Source organism: Phocoena phocoena, chromosome 18 (genome assembly GCF_963924675.1).
Source record: "Phocoena phocoena chromosome 18, mPhoPho1.1, whole genome shotgun sequence".
NCBI lineage: Eukaryota > Metazoa > Chordata > Mammalia > Artiodactyla > Phocoenidae > Phocoena > Phocoena phocoena.
The window spans coordinates 66,207,220-66,226,959 of NC_089236.1; the positions used below are offsets into that span (position 1 = coordinate 66,207,220).

General features: G+C 38.1%; 1 protein-coding gene and 1 non-coding gene across 2 annotated transcripts in view; one reads left to right on the plus strand and one right to left on the minus strand.

Moving 5' to 3' along the window:
* The window catches only part of LOC136137558 (ATP-binding cassette sub-family C member 4-like), a 127,079-nt gene extending 109,783 nt beyond the window's left edge, over positions 1–17,296 (plus strand). Inside the window, 2 exon segments of the mRNA XM_065895937.1 lie at positions 2,905–3,039; positions 17,189–17,296. Of these exon segments, the coding sequence (XP_065752009.1) occupies positions 2,905–3,039; positions 17,189–17,296 (243 nt within the window).
* Positions 11,795–11,920, minus strand: LOC136137921 (U6atac minor spliceosomal RNA). The gene has a single exon (XR_010656777.1). It is a non-coding gene; the product is annotated as a U6atac minor spliceosomal RNA (small nuclear RNA).
* Positions 17,297–19,740: the final 2,444 nt, after the last annotated feature.

Genomic DNA, 19,740 nt, shown 5'->3' on the forward strand with positions numbered 1-19,740 from the left:
AGAGGAGTTCCTTTAGCATTTGTTGTAAAGCTGATTTGGTGGTGCTGAATTCTCTTAGCTTTTGCTTGTCTGTAAAACTTTTGATTTCTTGGTCAAATCTGAATGAGATCCTTGCTGGGTAGAGTAATCTTGGTTGTAGGTTTTTCTCTTTCATCACTTTAAGTATATCCTGCCACTCCCTTCTGGCTTGCAGAGTTCCTGCTGAAAAATAAGCTGATAACCTTATGGGGATTCTCTTGTATGTTATTTTTTGCTTTTCCCTTGCTGCTTTTAATATTTTTTCTTTGAATTTTATTTTTCTTTGTTTAATATGCATCTAGGTGTGTTTCTCCTAGGGTTTATCCGTATGTGACTCTCTGTTCCTTTCCCGTCTTAGGGACATTTTTGACTATAATCTCTTCAAATATTTTCTGAGACCCTCTCTTTTTCTCTTCTTCTTCTGGGACCCCTATAATTCGAATGTTGGTGCATTTAGTGTTGTCCCAGAGGTCTCTGAGATTGTCTTCAATTCTTTTCATTCTTTTTTCTTTATTCTGCTCCTCAGCAGTTATTGCCACCATTCTGTCTTCCAGCTCACTTATTCGTTCTTCTGCCTCAGTTATTCTGCTATTGATTCCTTCTGGTGTATTTTTTATTTCAGTTATTGTATTGTTCATCTCTGTTTGTTCTTTATTTCTTCTAGGTCTTTGTTAAACGTTTCTTGTATTTTCTCGATGTGTGCCTCCATTCTATTTCTGAGATTTTGGATCATCTTTACTATCATTACTCTGAATTCTTTTTCAGGTAGGTTGCCTATTTCCTCTTCATTTATTTGGTCTTGTAGGTTTTTACCTTCATCTGCTCCTTCATCTGTAACATATTTTTTTGTCATCTTTTTTTTTTGATGGATGGGACTGTGTTCCTGTCTTACTGGTTGTTTGGCCTGAGGCTTCCAGCACTGGAGTTTGTAGTCCAGTTGTTCAGGGGTTGCTCCCATCCCCAGTCTGGTAGGTGCTCTAGCTGTGGGGGGATGTGAACTCTGCATCCCCCTACTCCACTATCTTGACCACTTTTCTGCCCTTAGGAGACTTAATGTTTCCAATTAAATGACATGGGATGGAATTAACTGCAATACTAGATATGGAAGAACAACCTGTGTCCTGTTTAGAGTTGCTGCATTATTCTCTTAAGATACAGTTACTCCACATGAAGAACTAAGTACCACCTAACATCAGAACTATCTTTATAGCTATGTCATTTGGGCCAATTGTTTCAGATTCTTTTTTTCCCTCTAAAACCATTATGCAAAGCCACTAATAAGTAGAAAGGCAGAGTTAAGACCCCTTGCCTCTCCCTTTTAATTTTCAACTAGGGATATATCAATGTGCACAAAAGGGCTGAACAGCAGACAGCTGAAGAGAGAAAGACAAAGAAGCAAAGAAAGATAACTTGTGAAAACAGATTCAGATCCTTGGCAGTTCAAATTGGGCTGTTCCTGGGTACTGTGCGGGCTGTGAGCATTAGAATTTGAAGCTCAGTTTCTTACTTGCTTCTTTAGTGTTAGTTCAAGAAAAAATTGGATTTCTAAGGATTTCTTCTGTGCAGAGAAATTCTGCTAATGCTGCTTATGTAGCAGCTCTTTTTGCCAGCCTTTCACTCTCAGAATAATAAACTACAATCAAAGCCAAGTTGAAGAAGCATCTTAACCTCTCAGACAAGGGATTCTGCCCCTCTTAGCAACTAACATAATCCAGGACCCTGTCAACTGAAAAAGAAAAAAAAAAAAAGCACAACCTGGAAGTTGAGTGTTACGTTTTATGTGGTGGACATTGTGAGGACTTAGGGACAAAGCATCTCGTAACACTGAGAAATGGTTCTGAAGAGGCAAGGGGATGAGCCAGTACGTAAGAGTTTTTGCAACAAAAGACCAGGTAGTCAGAACATTAAAAGATTACTGTTAATCAAAGAAAACCAGACATCCCAAGTTAATGAATTTATTGCTTTTCTATACATGGGAAGATGCAAAGTCTGGGCTCACTGAAATTCCTTTGATGTGCACCTCAGCTATCTGAGGCCAGTATCCAGTGTTTTTCTCATCCTGAGTCTCCTCAGGGTGCACTGTTGGGGGTGGCCGCACACATTCTGGTTCTATCCTGAGTTCCCGCAGGGCTATTGTCAGGGCAGCTGTAGTGTGGTGGCTTGATGGCTGCAACATCCTTTGTTCACTGATATGACAGGCAATTTTTTAGTTCACAACCCTAAAGAAATTCTGGAGGCATTTACTTTTTCCCCAAATACTAAGATTCTGTCAAACCAACTTAACAACTGCTGTCAAGTCACTGCCATCTGGTTTGTATGACATCAACCTGATTTTAGATAGAGTTTGATTTTCTTAAATGAAGAAATTTCCCAACTCTGTGTATCTGTATAAATAGCCGTTAAAGCTCAGAGTCTGAGAACTAAAAGCACTAACTAATGATAACCACCCCAAATGCCCTGGGCAGAATATAAAATGCCAGACTGCTGAGTGCTCTACTTGATGCACTGGGGTGACCTAAATGTGTGTGTGGGGGGAATCCAAAAGGGAGGGGATATATTTCTATGTATAGCTGATTCATTTTGCCGTGCAGCAGAAGCTAACACAACGTTGTAAAGCAACTGTACTCCAATAAAAATTAAAGAAATCATAGTCTAAAACTCATTTTTCTTCCCTTCCTATAACATTATATATAGTAATAAAAGGTCAGGTTAGGCCTTTATCTGCCTAGTAAAACAAGTTAAACCATTAAAATACCAGCCAGGCCTACCACCCAAACAGATTTTCTCTATTCTTCCCCTCCTGTTCCTTTACAAAACATTGTCTGAGTTATAATACTTTATTGTGAAACATTGTGTGCAATGGGTTTTTTTCCTGCTGATTAACAGGTGTTGGAGTCAGGGAGACTAGAAGAATACGATAAGCCATATGATTTGCTGCAAGATAGAGACGGCCTGTTTTACAAGATGGTGCAACAATTGGGCAAGGACGAGGCTGCTGCCCTCATTGAAACAGTAGAACAGGTAAGCCTGCCACAGGGAGTTGTGATTAAAGTTTGTCTCCAGGATTTACTCTTCACACGATCTCTACCAGGTGTCTGGTGATAAGCACTCTGTGCCCTTTTCAATTATAAGCCTCCAGAGACAAAGCTTCATGACTGGGTCTTAACAACACACTGCAAGTTGAAGGTGGGTCTGCTGAGCACCTGCAGAAGCAGTGAGGGTGGGGTGCAGGACGTGCATGTGCACATGTGCCTGAGAGATTTCAGATTGGACTTTCCACATGTTTCGACTTCTTGGGTTCAGATTCCCATACAGCACAGAACACTCTCATTTTGCAGACCCTCTACGTTTCATTCTGAGTGGTGCTCAGCACATTGTGATATGAGTGCTGTCAAGGAACATCCAGGAAGTTTGAGGGGAAAAACATCTGGAATATTTCTGGCCTAGGGAGATCTACCAGGGAAAGGTGTAGGTCACTTCTGTTTTCTCATCTTCTAGGAGTAAAGAAAACTCCTACATGATACTGTCACTTTCTCCCTAATTCTTTGTTGTTTAGAATCAGGTCCAGTTGCCCCCCTATGCTTCCTGTACCTTCTAGAAGATGAAATTGTCATCAGGACAAATCAAGAATTCACAGTAACCCTAACACTGTAGTCTGAATGGTGCTTGAAGGTTTACAAAGTATTTTCAGAGATGAGATGTGTGAAAGCACTAAGCACTGTACATGGCGTGAGAAAGGTGCTTGATGAGTAACATTTGGGTCACGTACCTTTCTAACAATGGTCAGGTGGTAGTATCTCCTATAGATGTGATAACTGAGGTCTGGTTTAAGGGTTAGCCATTGTCATGCAGCTGCCTGTAATTCTTTCTGGAACAAGGTGGGAGTGGGGTTGATGGAAGGAGGGAGGGAGGGAGGGGAGGTCTGGTGTTCTTGCCCACTGAGATGCGTGGCTCACATGGGAAGAGGTTTCCGACTGTATATGATATCTTCCCATCAAAACTTTATCTCTGGGCATTAAATTATGGGTGCATTTTTCCTCATTTATACTTTTCTGCATTTCTGCATAAAATTACTTGTATAATATTTAATCCATCAGTTAAAGAAAACATGTACCAGTATCTAAGTACTTCTTTAGAAAGGTTTATCTAAAATGTAGCCTAAGTTCCCTCTGTCACTGTTTCATCTCAATCCTCCTCCTTAGAAATGGAGAGTGGTACCTTCCACTGTTCACAGAGTAGGAAATAGTCCAGGGTCACAGAGCTGGCTGAAGAATGGGCAGAGTTGGAATTCATATCTGGGTTTAGGGATGATGAAGTCTGTGTTCTGAACTTTTCCTAAGTACTTATATTGTATGCAAACATACAGAAGCTGCCCTTGGAGCCCTATATTATTTTATGCCTGAAATTCACACAGCACTTTCATTTACTAGAGTGAGACCTTCCTTCTGAAGACCTGATAATAATTTGAGATTCCCTGTATAACCTAGTCACAAAATGGCCGGGAATCTCCCAAACCCTTTTGGTCTTTTGACCTTAGGCATTTCACATCTAAGAGAGATGTCCCCACCTGTGTGTCAGTCTTCATTTTAAAAGTGTCTTATAATAGGGTTCAACATCCTCATTTTACAGGTGAGGAAACTAAGGTCCCTTAGAAGGAAGGTGGTCTTCTATATATAACTAGTGTTAAGCTAGTTTGCAGCAGATACACAATTAGAAATCTGTTCTTTCAGTATATGTTTTAAATCAACTGTAACATAAATACAAAAGCAAGGATAGGTCATAGAATTAGAAATCCTGTGATTCCTGATCTAGTAATCCTGCACCTACTTTAACAAGATTAATGTTAAGTTACATCTGTGTAGTTCTTTATAATTTATTGTACATTCTTCTCACATGTATGATTGCACTTAATCCTCATCATGGTCTTTTATCCCAGGTCATGGATGAGGAGACTGGGTCCAGGGCTCACCTAAGGTCACAGAACTGGTCCAGGGAGCGCAGGGGGTGAATTGGTGGGGGAGGCTGAGTTCCATCCTAGGCACTCTGCTCTGTGTCAAGCCTGAGAACGCTGCTTCTTCCATGTGGTAGCCAAGGTGGGCCAGTCACCCAAGTTCACAGGGTGGCAGAACATCACTCTTGGATTTCAGTCCTGCCACTGGTTCAGGTCACCTCTACAGAAAGACATAAGGAAATATGTATCTTGATTCCCATCCTAGTTGAATATCCTCTTGACATTATTTCTGCATATGCTCAGTCTTCTTAGGAGAACAACCTGTCAGACTGTCAACTTTTTAAACATGCAAGCATCAGATATCAATGCACTGTTCAGAGCTGTAACACAGGGAGGACTAGCCTAAGTCAAGCTTTTCACTCTAACAAAACAGAATTCATTCGTTTGAAAAGAAAACATCTGGGGAGAGGTGCTTCCAAGCCACGTTTTCTTGACCCCATAGTTGCTTCTCTGAAAACGCTGGTGCAGGCAAGCTGAATCAGTCTGATTTAACCTTTTAGATGATCCGTGAAACTGTAGAGAAAGTACTTTTTAGATACATAAAGCTGAATGATGCGTTAGCTTGCTAGGGCTGCCATACAAGGACCACATAGTATGCGACTTAAACAATGGACATTTATTTCCTCACAGCTCTGGAGGTTGGAAGTCTGAAGTTAAAGTGTTGGTAGGGTTGTTTTCCTCTGAGGCCTCTCTCCTTGGCTTGGAGGTGCTGTCTTCTCTCTGTGTCTTTGCATGGTCATCCCTCTGTGTGCCTGTGTCCTAATCTCTTCCTATAAAGACACCAGTCATATTAGATTAGGGCCCACCTATATGACTTCACTTTAACTTATTCACCTCTTTAAAGATCCTGTCTCTAAATACAGTCACGGAGAGAGGCATGGACATATATACACTAACAAACGTAAGGTAGATAGCTAGTGGGAAGCAGTCGCATGGCACAGGGATATCGGCTCGGGGCTCGGGGCTTTGTGACCGCCTGGAGGGGTGGGATAGGGAGGGAGACGCAAGAGGGAAGAGATATGGGAACATATGTATATGTATAACTGATTCACTTTGTTATAAAGCAGAAACTAACACACCATTGTAAAGCAATTATACCCCAATAAAGATGTTAAAATAAATACAGTCACATTCTGAGGTACTGGGGGTTAGGACTTCAACATATAAAATAGAAGGTGACAGGATTCAGCCCATAACAAAGGATGAATGCCTGTCATTCAGTTTCTTCTGTGATGAAGCAGACATGATTGAGGTTTTTTGGAAGTTTCTTTGTTCCCAGTGTGTAACAGAGGTGTCATTTTATCTACTCATGAAATCACTAGATACAACCCAAAAGTTATGAAATCCTAATATCCTGGGAGCCTGGACCAGTTTGAATAGGCTGCAGGAGGCACTTAGCAGCGATGTGGCCTTATGTCCCCCAAGGTCTCTGAGCCTCAGGGTCCTCACCTGTATGCAGTGCAGGGATTACAGCACTGCTTAGCTTCTTCACACTTATTACAGGGATCAGATGAGATAGCAGATGCCTAAGTGCTTTCAGATGAGATAGCAGATGCCTAAGTGCTTTGAGAATATAGAGCGTTTTACAATATAAAATGGGATTTTTTTAAAAGGCTATAGATTAAACCCTTCCCTCCCAATAATAATTTAAAAAATGCATCCACAGTTCTTTTAAGTAGCTTTAGAGACTCTAAATAATTAAAATGTATTATTTTTAATAATCAGTTTTTAAACAAATGATATACCTAATGCTACAAAATTCAAAAACTTTACTTTTTTAACAAAAATCTGTACATTTTTTATTTCATACATTTGTCATGTTTAAGAGAATCTGGCATATTGGAATAGTGAATACAATTTAAAATATCTAGTTACTAATTTACACTTGTGATTTTAAGATGAAAAGTATAAAAATATTTTATCACAACTTATATACTATATTTAAAAGTCTACATTATTAGAGTTGGTTTTTTAAATCTTTATTGGAGTATAATTGCTTTACAATGTTGTGTTTTCTGCTGTATAACAAAGTGAATCAGCTATATGTATACATATATCCCCACATCCCCTTCCTCTTGCATCTCCCTCCCACCCTCACTATCCAACCCCTCTATGTGGTCACAAAGCACTGAGCTGATCTCCCTGTGCAATGCAGCTGCTTCCTACTAGCTATCTATTTTACACTTGGTAGTGTATATATGTCCATGCCACTCTATCACTTCGTCCCAGCTTACCCTTCCTCCTCCCCTTCCCCGTCCTCAAACCCATTCTCTACATCTGCGTCTTTATTCCTGTCCTGTCCCTAGGTTCATTAGAACCACTTTTTTTTTTTTAGATTCCATTTTTATGTAAAAACTTTACTTTTTTAAATAGGTTTTTAAAATTTATGAAGAAGTCACTCTGTGACTCCTGTCATCACACAGCTCCTCCCCCAGGATGGAGCCCCAGCACAATTGCTGACTGTTCTGTTGACATGTTCTGTGCATCAGTAAGAACTTCTGCATATGTGGCCTTCCTTGTTTTTAAGTGCAAATGATAGCTGTTCCTTGATTTTTCATTTAAATATCTCAGATTATATTAATACAGTTACTTCATTCTTTTTAATGGCTACATAGTATTTATGCTCTCTCCATTCCCTACTCCTCATTTTCTTTCTTTTTTTTTTTGCGGAGACGCGTGGCCTCTCCTGTTGCGGAGCACAGGCTCTGGATGCGCAGGCTCAGTGGCCATGGCTCACGGGCCCAGCCGCTCCGCGGCATGTGGGATCTTCCCGGACCGGGGCACGAACCCATGTCCCCTGCATCGGCAGGCGGACTCTCAACCACTGCACCACCAGGGAAGCCCTCATTTTCCCTTCTAATGAACTGTTACAGTTTTATGTTTTTTCCCCCAAAGAAGGAGCTCTCACATTCACTTACTACTTGTATTCTTTTTGATAATTTATCACTTTCTGCATTTCATCTTTAATCATTCCTTCCTTCCTTTGGTTTATTTTGTTTCTTCTTACTTCTTGAATACATTTGTTTTCTTTCTTTTTTATTAATATAAATATTTTAAGGCTGTGAATTTTTCTCTGAATACTGTTCTAGCTATATCCCATAGGTTCTGGTGTGTAGTGCTTTCATCATAGTTAGGTTTTTATTTATAGATTCTGCAGTTTTGTTGTCATTTTCTCTTTGGCCTAAGAATTATTTGAGAAAGAGATCTTTAAAATTTCCTGTGGATAGAGGATTTTTTTATGTTTGTATGTTTTCTAGTTTACTCATTTCATTGCCTTATGATAAAAAAAAAAAGGTCCTCTGTACCATTTCCACCCAGAAACAGTGTTTAACAATACTTTAAGTTCTAGTTTATAGGTAATTTTTGTGAATTCTCGTAATGGAAAAAGTTTCAGTTCCCTGGAAGGCTATAAAAGGTACCTGGAACAGTTCTTTCCTCAAACAGTAAGTTTTGGGAAGATGGAATTATGAAGTTGCCTGAAAAAAGGCAGAAAGTAGTGGAACAAAACGGTGAATACATTTTTCAATGAAGTTCTTGGAGAAAATGAAAAATGTCTTATTTTTACTTAAAAACTAAAGGAATTTTTTTAGCCAGCCCCAAATTTTACATATAGTAGTGAGTGTATGAAGCTCCTGATTTATCCCTCCTCCCCTGACGTTTCCCCTTTGGTAACCAATAGTTTGTTTTCTATGTCTGTGAGTCTATTTATGTATTGTAAATAACTTCATTTGTATCATGTTTTTAAGATTCCACATATCAGTGATATCACAGGATATTTGTCTTTTTTTGTCTGACTTACTTCACTTAGTATGATAATCTCTAGGTCCACACATGTTGCTGCAGATGGCATTATTTCATTCTTTTTATGGCTGAGTAATATTCCATTGTGTATATATGCCATGTCTTCTTTATCCATTCATCTGTCAAAGGACATTTAGGTGTTTCCATGTCTTGGCTATTGTAAGTAGTGCTGCAATGAACATTGGGGTGTATGTATCCTTTTGAACCATGGTTTTCTCCAAATATATGCCCAGGAATAGGATTCCTGGATAATATGGTAGTTCTATTTTTAGTTTTTAAAAGAACTTCCATACTGTTTCCCATAGTGGTTGTACCAATTTACATTCCTACCAATCCACACCCTTGCCAGCATTTATTGTTTTAGGCTTTCTGATTATGTCCATTCTGACCAGTGTGAGGTGATACTTCATTGTAGTTTTGATTTGCATTTCTCTGATAATTAGTGATGTTGAGCATCTTTTCACATGCTTTATGGTCATCTCTATGTCTTCTTTGGAGACATGTCTATTTAGGTCTTCTGCCCATTTTTGATTGGGTTGTTTGGGTTTTTTTCTTTTTTTGATACTGAGCTATATGAACTGTTTGTATATTTTGGAAATTAATACCTTGTTGGTCATCACATCATTTGCAAATATCTTCTCCCTGTAGGTTGTCTTTTCATTTTGTTTATTGTTTCCTTTGCTGTACAAAGCTTCTAAGTTTAATTAGGTCCCATTTGCATATTTTTGTTTTTATTTTCATTACTCTAGGGAATGGATCAAAAAGACATTTCTGCAATTTATGTCAGAGTTCTGCCTATGTTTTCCTCTAAGAGTTTATAGCCCTACATTTTTTTGTGTGTGTATGATGTTTGAGAATGCTCTAATTTCATTCTCTTACATGTAGCTGTCCAGTTTTCCCAGCACCACTTAATTAAAGAGACTGTCTTTTCTCCATTGTACAGTCTTGCCTCCTTTTAATTGACAAAACTATAGGTGTGTGGATTTATTTCTAGGCTTTCTATCCTGTTCCATTGATCTATATTTCTGTTTGTGCACCGGTACCATACAGTTTTGATGACTGTAGCTTTGCAGTATAGTCTGAAGTCAGGGAGCGTGATTCCTGCAGCTCCATTTTTCTTTCTCAGGATTGCTTTGGCTATTCAGGGTCTTCTGTGTTTCCATACAAATTTAAAATTTTTTTGGTTCTAGTTCTGTGAAAAGTTATCATTGGTGATTTGATAGGGATTGCACTGAATCTGTAGATTGCCTTGGGTAGTATACTGTTATGTTGACAATACTGATTTTTCCAATCCAAGAACACGGTATATATTTCCATCTGTTTGTGTCACCTTCGATTTCTTTCACCGGCGTCTTACAGTTTTCAGAGTACAAGTCTTTTGTCTCCTTAGGTAGGTTTATTTCTAGGTATTTTATTCTTTTTGATGCAATGGTAAATGGGGTTGTTTCCTTAATTTCTCTGATTTTTTGTTAGTAAATAGGAATGCAAGACATTTCTGTGTGTTACTTTAGTATCCTGCGTTAAGGAATTCATTGATGAGTTCTAGTAGTTTTCTGGTGGCATCTTTAGGATTTTCTATGTATAGTATTTTGTCATCTGCAAACAGTGCCAGTTTTACTTCTTTCCAATTTGGCTTCCTTTTCTTTCTTTTTCTTCTGATAGCCATGGTTAGGACTTCCAAATCTATGTTGAATAAAGGTGAGAGTGGATATCCTTGTCTTGTCCTGATCTTAGAGGGAATGCTTTCAGCTTTTCACCATTGAGTATGTTGTTTATTATGTTAAGGCAGCTTCCCTCTATGCCCACTTTCTGGAGTTTTTATCATAAATGGGTGTTGAATTTTGTCAAAAGCTTTTTCTGCATCTCTAGAGATGATCATATGGTTTTTACTCCTCAGTTTGTTAATGTGGTGTATCACACTTATTGATTTGCGAATACTGAAGAATCCTTGCATCCCTGGGATAAATCCCACTTGATCATGGTGTATGATCCTTTTAATGTGTTGTTGGATTTGGTCTGCTAGTATTTTGTTGAGGATTTTTGCATCAATGTTCATCAGAAATATAGCCTCTAATTTTCTTTTTTTGTGGTATTCTTTGTCTGGTTTTGGAATCAGGGTGATGATGGCCTCATAGAATGAATTTGGGAGTGTTCCTCCCTCTGCAGTTTTTGGAAAGAGTTTCAGAAAGATAGGTGTTAATTCTCTAAACGTTTGATATAATTCTCTTGTGAAGCCATCTTGTCCTGGAATTTTTGTTTGTTTGAAGTTTTAAAATCACTGCTTCAATTTAGTAGTTGTGATTGGTCTGTTCATATTTTCTATTTCTTCCTGGTTCAGTCTTGGAAGGTTGTACCTTTCTAAGAATTTGTCCATTCCAGGTTGTCCATTTTATTGGCATAGAGTTGCTTGTAGTAGTTTCTTATGCTCCTTTGTATTTCTGTGGTGTCAGTTGTAACTTCTTTTTCATTCTAATTTGATTTGAGCCCTCTCCCTTTTTTTCTTGATGACTTTGGCTTAAGGTTTTTCAACTTTCTCTTTTCAAAGAACCAGCTTTTACTTTCATTGGTCTTTTCTGGTTTTATTCATCTCTACCTCATTTATTTCTGCTCTGATCTTTATTTCTTTCTTTCTTTCTACTAATTTGGGTTTTGTTTGTTGTTAAACTTTCTCTAGTTACTCTAGGTGTAAGGTTAGGTTGTTTATTTGAGATTTTTCAAATAAACTTCCCTCTTCAAACTGCATTTGCTGCAGCCCATAGGTTTTGGCTTGTGTTTTCATTTTTCTCTAGGTATTTTTTGATTTCCTCTTTGATTTCTTCAGTGATCCATTGGTTGTTTAGTAACATATTGTTTAGCCTCCACATATTTGTGTTTTATACATTTTTTTTCTATAATTGATTTCTAATCTCATAGTGTTGTGATCAGAAAAGATGCTGGATATGATTTCAGTTTTCTTAAATTTACAAGAAATGACGATTAGATGCCCTGAAGCAGGTGGCAATGCCTTAACCATTTGCATGTTGTCAGGCCCAAGGACCTCTTCCATCCTTGTCAAGGGGAGTGCTAACCTTCTCTTCTTTCATACAACACTTCTTTCATACAACACTCAAGTGCCTTTCTTTGATTCATTTAATGTTTCTGACCCTGAATCCAACGTGGTTCAAAACTGAAATTAAGTCCCCAGTTTTCATTTGCCTGATACGTCTTTGATTGTCTTTTGATATCAGATTGTAGATGTGTCTCCTGCAACGGCAAGTATTATAGTTAGGTTTAGCTCTGAGATTTAATCTTAGCCCTTAGGGGTATGTTTTATCTTAGTTCTGTTATGTTTTAGTATTCTTTTTTTTAAAACCTTTTATTTTGTAGTCTGTAATTTGTTTTTTTGTTCATTATTTTGTGTGTTGCTTTAATTTCTTCCAGGAATACTTTATTTCCTTATTATTGACTCCACATTATAAACCTTTTCTCCATTCTACCAATAAATTTTAGTGTTTAAATGGTTTTTTCTTCTGTTTACCTTCAAATCTTTAAAAATACTTAAACCTCTATTATTTTACTTACCTGTGTTAAATGATACTTTTTGCATCTCTAGTTGACTAAAGTTTGTTCCTTGTATACTGTTTTTTAAAGTTTGGGTTGTGAGTCCTTAGTGGGCCTGTGAAATCCATTTAGTCAGTCATGACCAGCATGTTTTAAGAAATGAAATAGAAAAGAATGGAATGGACGAAGAATAGCAATGTATCTTTCCTAGTAATAGTAAATATTTCATTAAATTCCTTTCAGGATAGATAAATAAAGACAGTGAAATCTGTACTGGTACTCAATGTAAATTTAAATGTATTTACTATTGTGGGTGGCAGTACAAATAAAAGTCTGAAAACAAGGCTCTATATCATCTAGTGCATTGGAGTTAGAATCCCTGACTTATTGTAAATATAGTTAACCCTTGAACAGTACAGTTTTGAACTGCACAGGTTAACTTGTATTCACCTTTTTAAAAATTTGTACTCAGTACTACATGATCCACAGTTGGTTCAATCTGTAGATATGGACTGCAGTGTTATATACAGACTGTCTAGAGGATCAGCGCCCCAACCTCTATGTTGCTCAAGGGTTAACTGTATGAAATATTTACCTGCTGCAGCTCTAATTTGATAAAACTTGATCTTCTTTCCTGGATTCTTAAAGGATTCTTTCTGTATTTTGAAGGTCATTAGTTTTTCCTAGGACATCATGCACTCTTGACCTCTAGATTCAAGTCTTTTATTTCTAAGCATTTGCTTGAATTACATCTTTGAATTTACTTGATTAGACTCTCCTCTTTACAGCAATCTATAATGTATATGTTGCTGTCCTTTGTCTATTTTATAAAGCTATTATCTCCTTAATCCTTTTAAATTTTTCATTAATTTACAATTATTTGCCTTGCTTTCTCAATCCTATCCTCCATGTCTCATGTTGTTTTTTCAGCAGTGACTAATCTTCATGCTGCCTTTTAGAATGATCATTTCTTTGATGTTTTCATTTTTCTCTTCCATTTCACTTTCAGCCTCTGTCAACTCGTTTCATCATTGTTGCTGTGCCATGTTTTCCTGTCCACAGGTTGACTGTTCTACTACATTCTTTGTTGTTATATTTTTTTATAATTTTCATCTTTTCAGTGAGTATTTTCTCATCCATCATATGCTCATCTTACTCCTTGTCTTCATTTTTGTTTGTGTATTTTACAGATCCTATACTACTTTTTTATTACTGTTATTCCTATTACTCACCTTTGAATTGAGTTTTTTTAGACCATATATCTGTGGGATAGTTGTGGCTAGGGCATCATGTGAGACTAAAGGGAATTCTGTGCTTAACACAGAAGTTCCACATGGCCTAGAGAGAAAAAATAAGCAAGTGAGAGAGAAATCGAGAACACATATTCATTTAGCCTGTATTCCTCTCTAGCCTGCAGAGATGGGCAGTCAATGGTGCTTGCATTTCAAAATCTCTCTTCTCCTAGGACCTCACCAATCTACATGCTTCAGGCAAAGATATTGATTCTATATGATTCCTCACTGGCATTTGCCCCTTAGTCGGAGAGCTATGATCTGCTCCCCTTACGTACCATCTCTGTCATGCCACAGCCCACTGGATCGAGTTGCTTAATGTAGCCTGTCCAGATATTTTGTCACTTGGAATTTCAAATGACTCCTGATTTCATCAAAGATTGGGCTTATTTTTTTTATCTCCCAATATCCTTGCTGTTCAGGGTGATTTCTGAAAGGATAAGGGGAAAGAATATTCATTGTTCCGTTAAGTTAAAAGCAAAAATTCTAACTCTCCAGCAGTCTTTAACTTTGGTAATATACCTGCCAGTATGTACACAAAGTTAGACCTTTCAAGATGAGGAGTTTGAGGGTTACTGGGATCGAACTAGGGCCATGCAGTTCAGGGAGAATGAACGTATAGTCTTGAGCCAGAATTCTACATATATTGAAGCACTGACTGCTGGGTTTTATCCATGCAGGTGAGCTTTTATTGCTCTGTTGCTCTTAGTAAGATCTAATTCCATGATGGTGGTTTTATTTACAAGCTGGAGTTTAAGTACTAGACTGTTTTAACCTACATTGGAGGAACTACAATGAACCACGCCTGAGAGAAGGGGAAGAGGGCCAAGAAACGCACCACTCACTGGTCTTCTGTTCTGCTTACCATAAATTGAATATTTTTGGCATTATCTCTTTTAATCTTCACGACCATTCTGAGCTGGAATTATTATCCCTCAGATGGAGAAACTGAGGCAGAAGAACCTAGGTAACTTCTCAAAGTCACAGATTAGAAAGAGTAATTTTTTTAACCACTTTTCTGCCACCCAGGTTACCATGCTCACTGAGCAAATGTGTCTCAACTGGGCTTCTTTTAAGATAAAACTACAAGATTCACAAAAGGGCCTCTGAAATGTTCTGTTTTCATCATTCAATCTGACTGATGCTGCTACTTTCCGGGGACTAAGGGGCCACGTCTCTTGAGCAGCATCATAATCACAACCAACACTTAGCTCAACATGTTTTAAACCTGCAGTTTGTGGCCATCACTTAGTTCCTATGAGGTAGGTCATTGTCTCATTTCACAAATGCAGTAGCCCGTGCACAGAAAGCTTAAGTGATTTTTCCAGGGTCAGCAGTGGTTCCAGGAGAGAGAAAGAGGTGAGATTGGGCCTTTCCATTCAGGCTCAGCCCTCATACACAAGGACTCTGCTGCTATCAAGCGTTCAGTCATCTTGACCCTCTTCATAACCCACCCTATGAAAAAGACACCTTCTTTCAATTCTGCTGTCAGCCAGAGTGCAGTCTACACCATGAGAAAGAGAAGGGTCAAATCAAGGCTTTTATACACAGAAAGCTTGTTTTCAGTATTTGGTTTCAATTATTACAGACCATGAAGCAAAGGCCATTTTGGTTAAAAGGTGCTAGTAATAACATTTTCTGGGCTCCCCTGGTGGCGCAGTGGTTACGAGCCCGCCTGCTAATGCAGGGGAGACGGGTTCGAGCCCTGGTCTGGGAAGATCCCACATGCCACAGAGCAACTAAGCCCACGTGCCACAACTACTGAGCCTACGTACCACAACTACTGAAGCCCGTGCACCCAGAGCCCATGCTCCGCAACGAGAGAAGCCACTGCAATAAGAAAGCCCGCACACTGCAATAAAGAGTAGCCCCTGCTCGCTGCAACTAGAGAAAGCCTGTGTGCAGCAACGAAGACCCAACACAACCAAAAATAAATTAATTTAAAAAATTTTTTTCTTTTAAAAAATTACATTGAGAAGAGTTATGGGGAAAGGAACCAGGTGATTTTGGGAGGACCGTCAAGCAGTAGAAAGTTAAAAGTATTTCCATTTGTCTTTTGGCTGTTTTTAGTTTCACCAAGAGAGTACATAATAGATAACCTCACCAAGAGAGTACATAGTAGATAACCACACAAAATATGGCTAGCTTTAAAAAATGGAGGAGAGAGATGATATGCAATTAGCCTCCCCCCAAAGGCCTTATTTTTTTTAATTCTTGCATTATAATGGAAATAGCCTCAGATTTCACCCAGTGGGGTCCACACATTCTTGGAGAATTTCTTATTTTTCTGCTTAACTTAAGAGACATTTTAATATATAGCATTTCATATTCAGTGCTGTTTGGAGGCGGGTAGCAAGTATGCAAGCAACAAGAGAAAAAGAAAGTACACTTGATATGAAGGTAGGTGTCTCAGTGCTTTTCTATTTCATGTGTGATGTCCATTATCTCTCGTGATAACTTTGTTGACAGCACCCACAAATGTATTTGGTCCCAGGTTTTATAAAATATATCCATAATCCTGTTTAGGCGACCCAGATCCTGACACAAGTCAGCCTCAGATAGATGGTACATTTTCTGTTATAAAGACTCAAAACATTTCACATTCTTCTTTGGGGGGAAAAATGACATCTGAAGTCCTCTTTCAAAGAAATACATTTTGAGATAACAGCTCACAAACCTTGACATTATTTCATTTTGTTCTGTTTTGGAACTGAGATTCTGTCAAGGAACTGAGATACACTACAGCTACTAAAAACTGATGATTGTGGAACAGAGAAACTTGACAGCATTTCATTTCCTTTATGTTCTGATTATACATTTATCAGAAAACCTTTATTTCTTCCAGTTCAGCTAGAAATTGGTAGAATTCAAGAACTCAAAGGCCTGGCAAAGACCTGTCCTATTATTTGGTATCATCTTTCTTTTTCGGAGCTGCTTGGTTGAGTCTTTGTTAAAGCTTTTGATGCTCTTTTCATTCCCGTGACCCATCATCCACAGCTCACATCTCTACAGGCCCTATAACTGCTTTGCTGCACAAGTTAAATGCCAGCATATTTCATACATATACGCCAGCGTTTCACTGCTTGTCAGTACGAGTTTATAAAATATAGGGATGACAACCTGATATTAACATCCAAATCTGGTGTGCTCACTTTATGTGTGAAAATGAGAAACCCTTTTCAGACTAGATTTCCCAGCCTGTCACCCTGTTTTTAATATATCTCCAGGTTTTGAGTCAGTAAAATGATTCTGCTTATCAAGTTAATATAGTGATAAAACATATCTGTGAATCAGAACGATCAGAACTCAAGTGGATCTACAGGTTGTTTGGTATTAAGCTCAGCCCCACTGAGGGTTTTAATGGGGCTACTTCCTCCATAGAATAAATACATCCCTGGTTTTTTAAATTGTGGCTCCAGTAGTGATATGATTTGCTTCACATAAAGAAGTGGACCTAGAAATGCAATGCCTTAGGGAGGAGGACTTTAAAACTTTTAAACATGTTGTTTGTCTTTTTTCCCCTCAGGTGCACTTCAAAATGACATAGACAGGTATTACTCACAGTGACCATGTGGTTATGAACGCTTCCAATGGACAGCCCTCAGCCTTAACAATTTTTAAGTCAGCACCGTGATTCTACCATGAGGTCAAGTCTATTCTGAAGGCATTTCTCCAATCGTTTTTGCTCTGCATAAGCTACACTGTATTTTCTTTACACCAGCAACAAATATTTACACATACAAGATGTTCGTTTATTTGGATTATTTTCTCCAACTTCACCCAACGATTCTAAGCTCTTACAAAAGGATTATTTTTCTTACCTAAATCAGAGGTACAGGCCACCAATAAAAGCTGTCTCCCAGTTTTTGTGCCTTGACAGACTCCAGAGACAAAGCACATTTTCTAAGGTGCAAGACAAAGTTGTCACAGGTGTTTCTTACTATTCCCCAAATTATATACCCCTGGTCCAATTATATCAGGGATTCTATTTAGTTGAAGTGTTTGAAGTTGCCATTTTGTCTCACCACTTCCGTTAACAGAACTGGGTTCCATACCCAAAGACCTCTGGTTAAAATAGTAAAAGAAAACTAATAGGAAAAACAAGAAATATTCCTTAGTTTAAGTGACATTGTATGAGAAAGAGGCATCCCCTCTCCAGAAAAAAAAAAAATAGATATAGAGTTAAAATACAGAAGGACAATATTATATGTTCTAAAAGAGAAGGGAGAGAAAATATACTTTTTCAAAATAGGAGCCCTTCTAGGGGATTTCATAATGAAGGACAGATGTATGATCGATTGTCTTTTAGACTGAAGATCTTATTTTTTAATTTTTTTTATTGTGGTAAAATATATATAACATAAAATTTGCCATATAACCATTTTTAAGCATACAATTCAGTGTCATTAATTACATTTACAGTGTTGTGCTACCATCAATGTCTAGTTAATTTTTGGTAATTATTTTAGGACTATTCAGTTTGTTATTTCTATAAAGTCATTTTTGGTACAATTTATTTCTCTAGGAGTGGATCTCCTGTGAGTTTTGAACTTGACTGACATAAACTTATTCACAATGTCTTATATGTTTAAACTCTGCAGCACCTATAATTGTGTTTTTTTGCTTTTTAAGGCTTGATTGATCCTTTCTGGTTTTTAAAACATTTTCTAGTTCATTATATTATTCTTTCTTTCCTTCAACTTTTCATTTATTTTGAGATTTTTTTACTCAATTCTTAAACTGGAAACTTATATTAGAAAAAGAATTAAGTTAAAAATTAAGTACATAAAGCATACTTTTGTTTCCTAAGACCCACCTTAGCTGCAACCTACAAGTTTTGGTGCTTAGCACTGATCAATAACCATAGTACTAGGTAATTTCTAATTTAACTCAATTATATCTTTTATCTTTCATAAGTATAATGTCCTCTAAATTTCAAATGCTAATGTACTTTTTCTATTAGATTGAACCATGTGGAACTGCTAACATTTAACCTTTTTTTAACTTATAAAATGGCAGTTTCATGTGGTTCAACATAATAGTTTTCTTTTGTTATTAATAGATAATTTCATTTTGGTCAGACAACATCAGATTGAGGATTTTAAACCAAAGGTAACCACATTTACCCACGAAGTCCTTGTTTCCACCATTTTTTATTTTACTTGGTGATTCTAAAATGTTATATGTGTAACCAGTAATTTTCAAATAAAAATCCTCCCCAAGTACTAGAATGTTTTCTGATACATGCTGCAAGTTGGTTCTCTGGGATACAGACCCAGATGGAGTTTAGTGTTGGGATGTTTATTAGGGGTGCCCTTGGGACCAATACTTGCAGAAGCGAGAGGGAAGAAACAAGTTAGGGCAGAGGGAGAAATCAAGCTGGAACACTGGCCAATGACTTCAGATGACCCCATGGGGGCTCTGGAATGAAAACGGCCCTTCAGGGTTTCCTGACATGTCCAATGGCCAGGCCCTTATACCTCCACCTTGATGGGTCACTGCATACAGGCTGCCCCCAGAGGAGCTGATGGCTAAAGACTGCCCACTAGCAGCACTTCCAGCAGCTGGGGCAACAAGTCCTTGAAGGGAGGTCTGGACAGTACCTCTCCATGCCCCCCCATGGCATGTGTCACAACTCCAGAGGTAGATAATTAGAATGTACTGTGGCAGAAAACTCTTGGTGACTGACATTTAAGTCAGAATGACTAAGTGATCCTCCTCAATACCCTGTGGTCTAAAAAAAGAGAAGAAGGTCCATGTAGGGGAGATAGCCTCACTCTCTAGGGTCAGCCCAGTTTTCACCTCTTCTAGGAAGCCACCTTAAGATCAATCCTCATCCTAGGTAACTCATATTTCTGTAATACCCTGACCGTCTCTCATTTGTTAAACTGAACCATACTTGGTTAGTGTCCTGTTGTTGCTATCTTGAAATAATTTCTAAACAATGAACCTTGCTTTTTCCATTTTGCACTGGGCCCTTTAAAATATGTAGCCTGCCCTCACTATGAGTATTTGTAGGTGGTCTGTTTTCTCACTGTTAGTTCCCTGGTCACAAGAAAACAAAGAATGGAGTGCTTA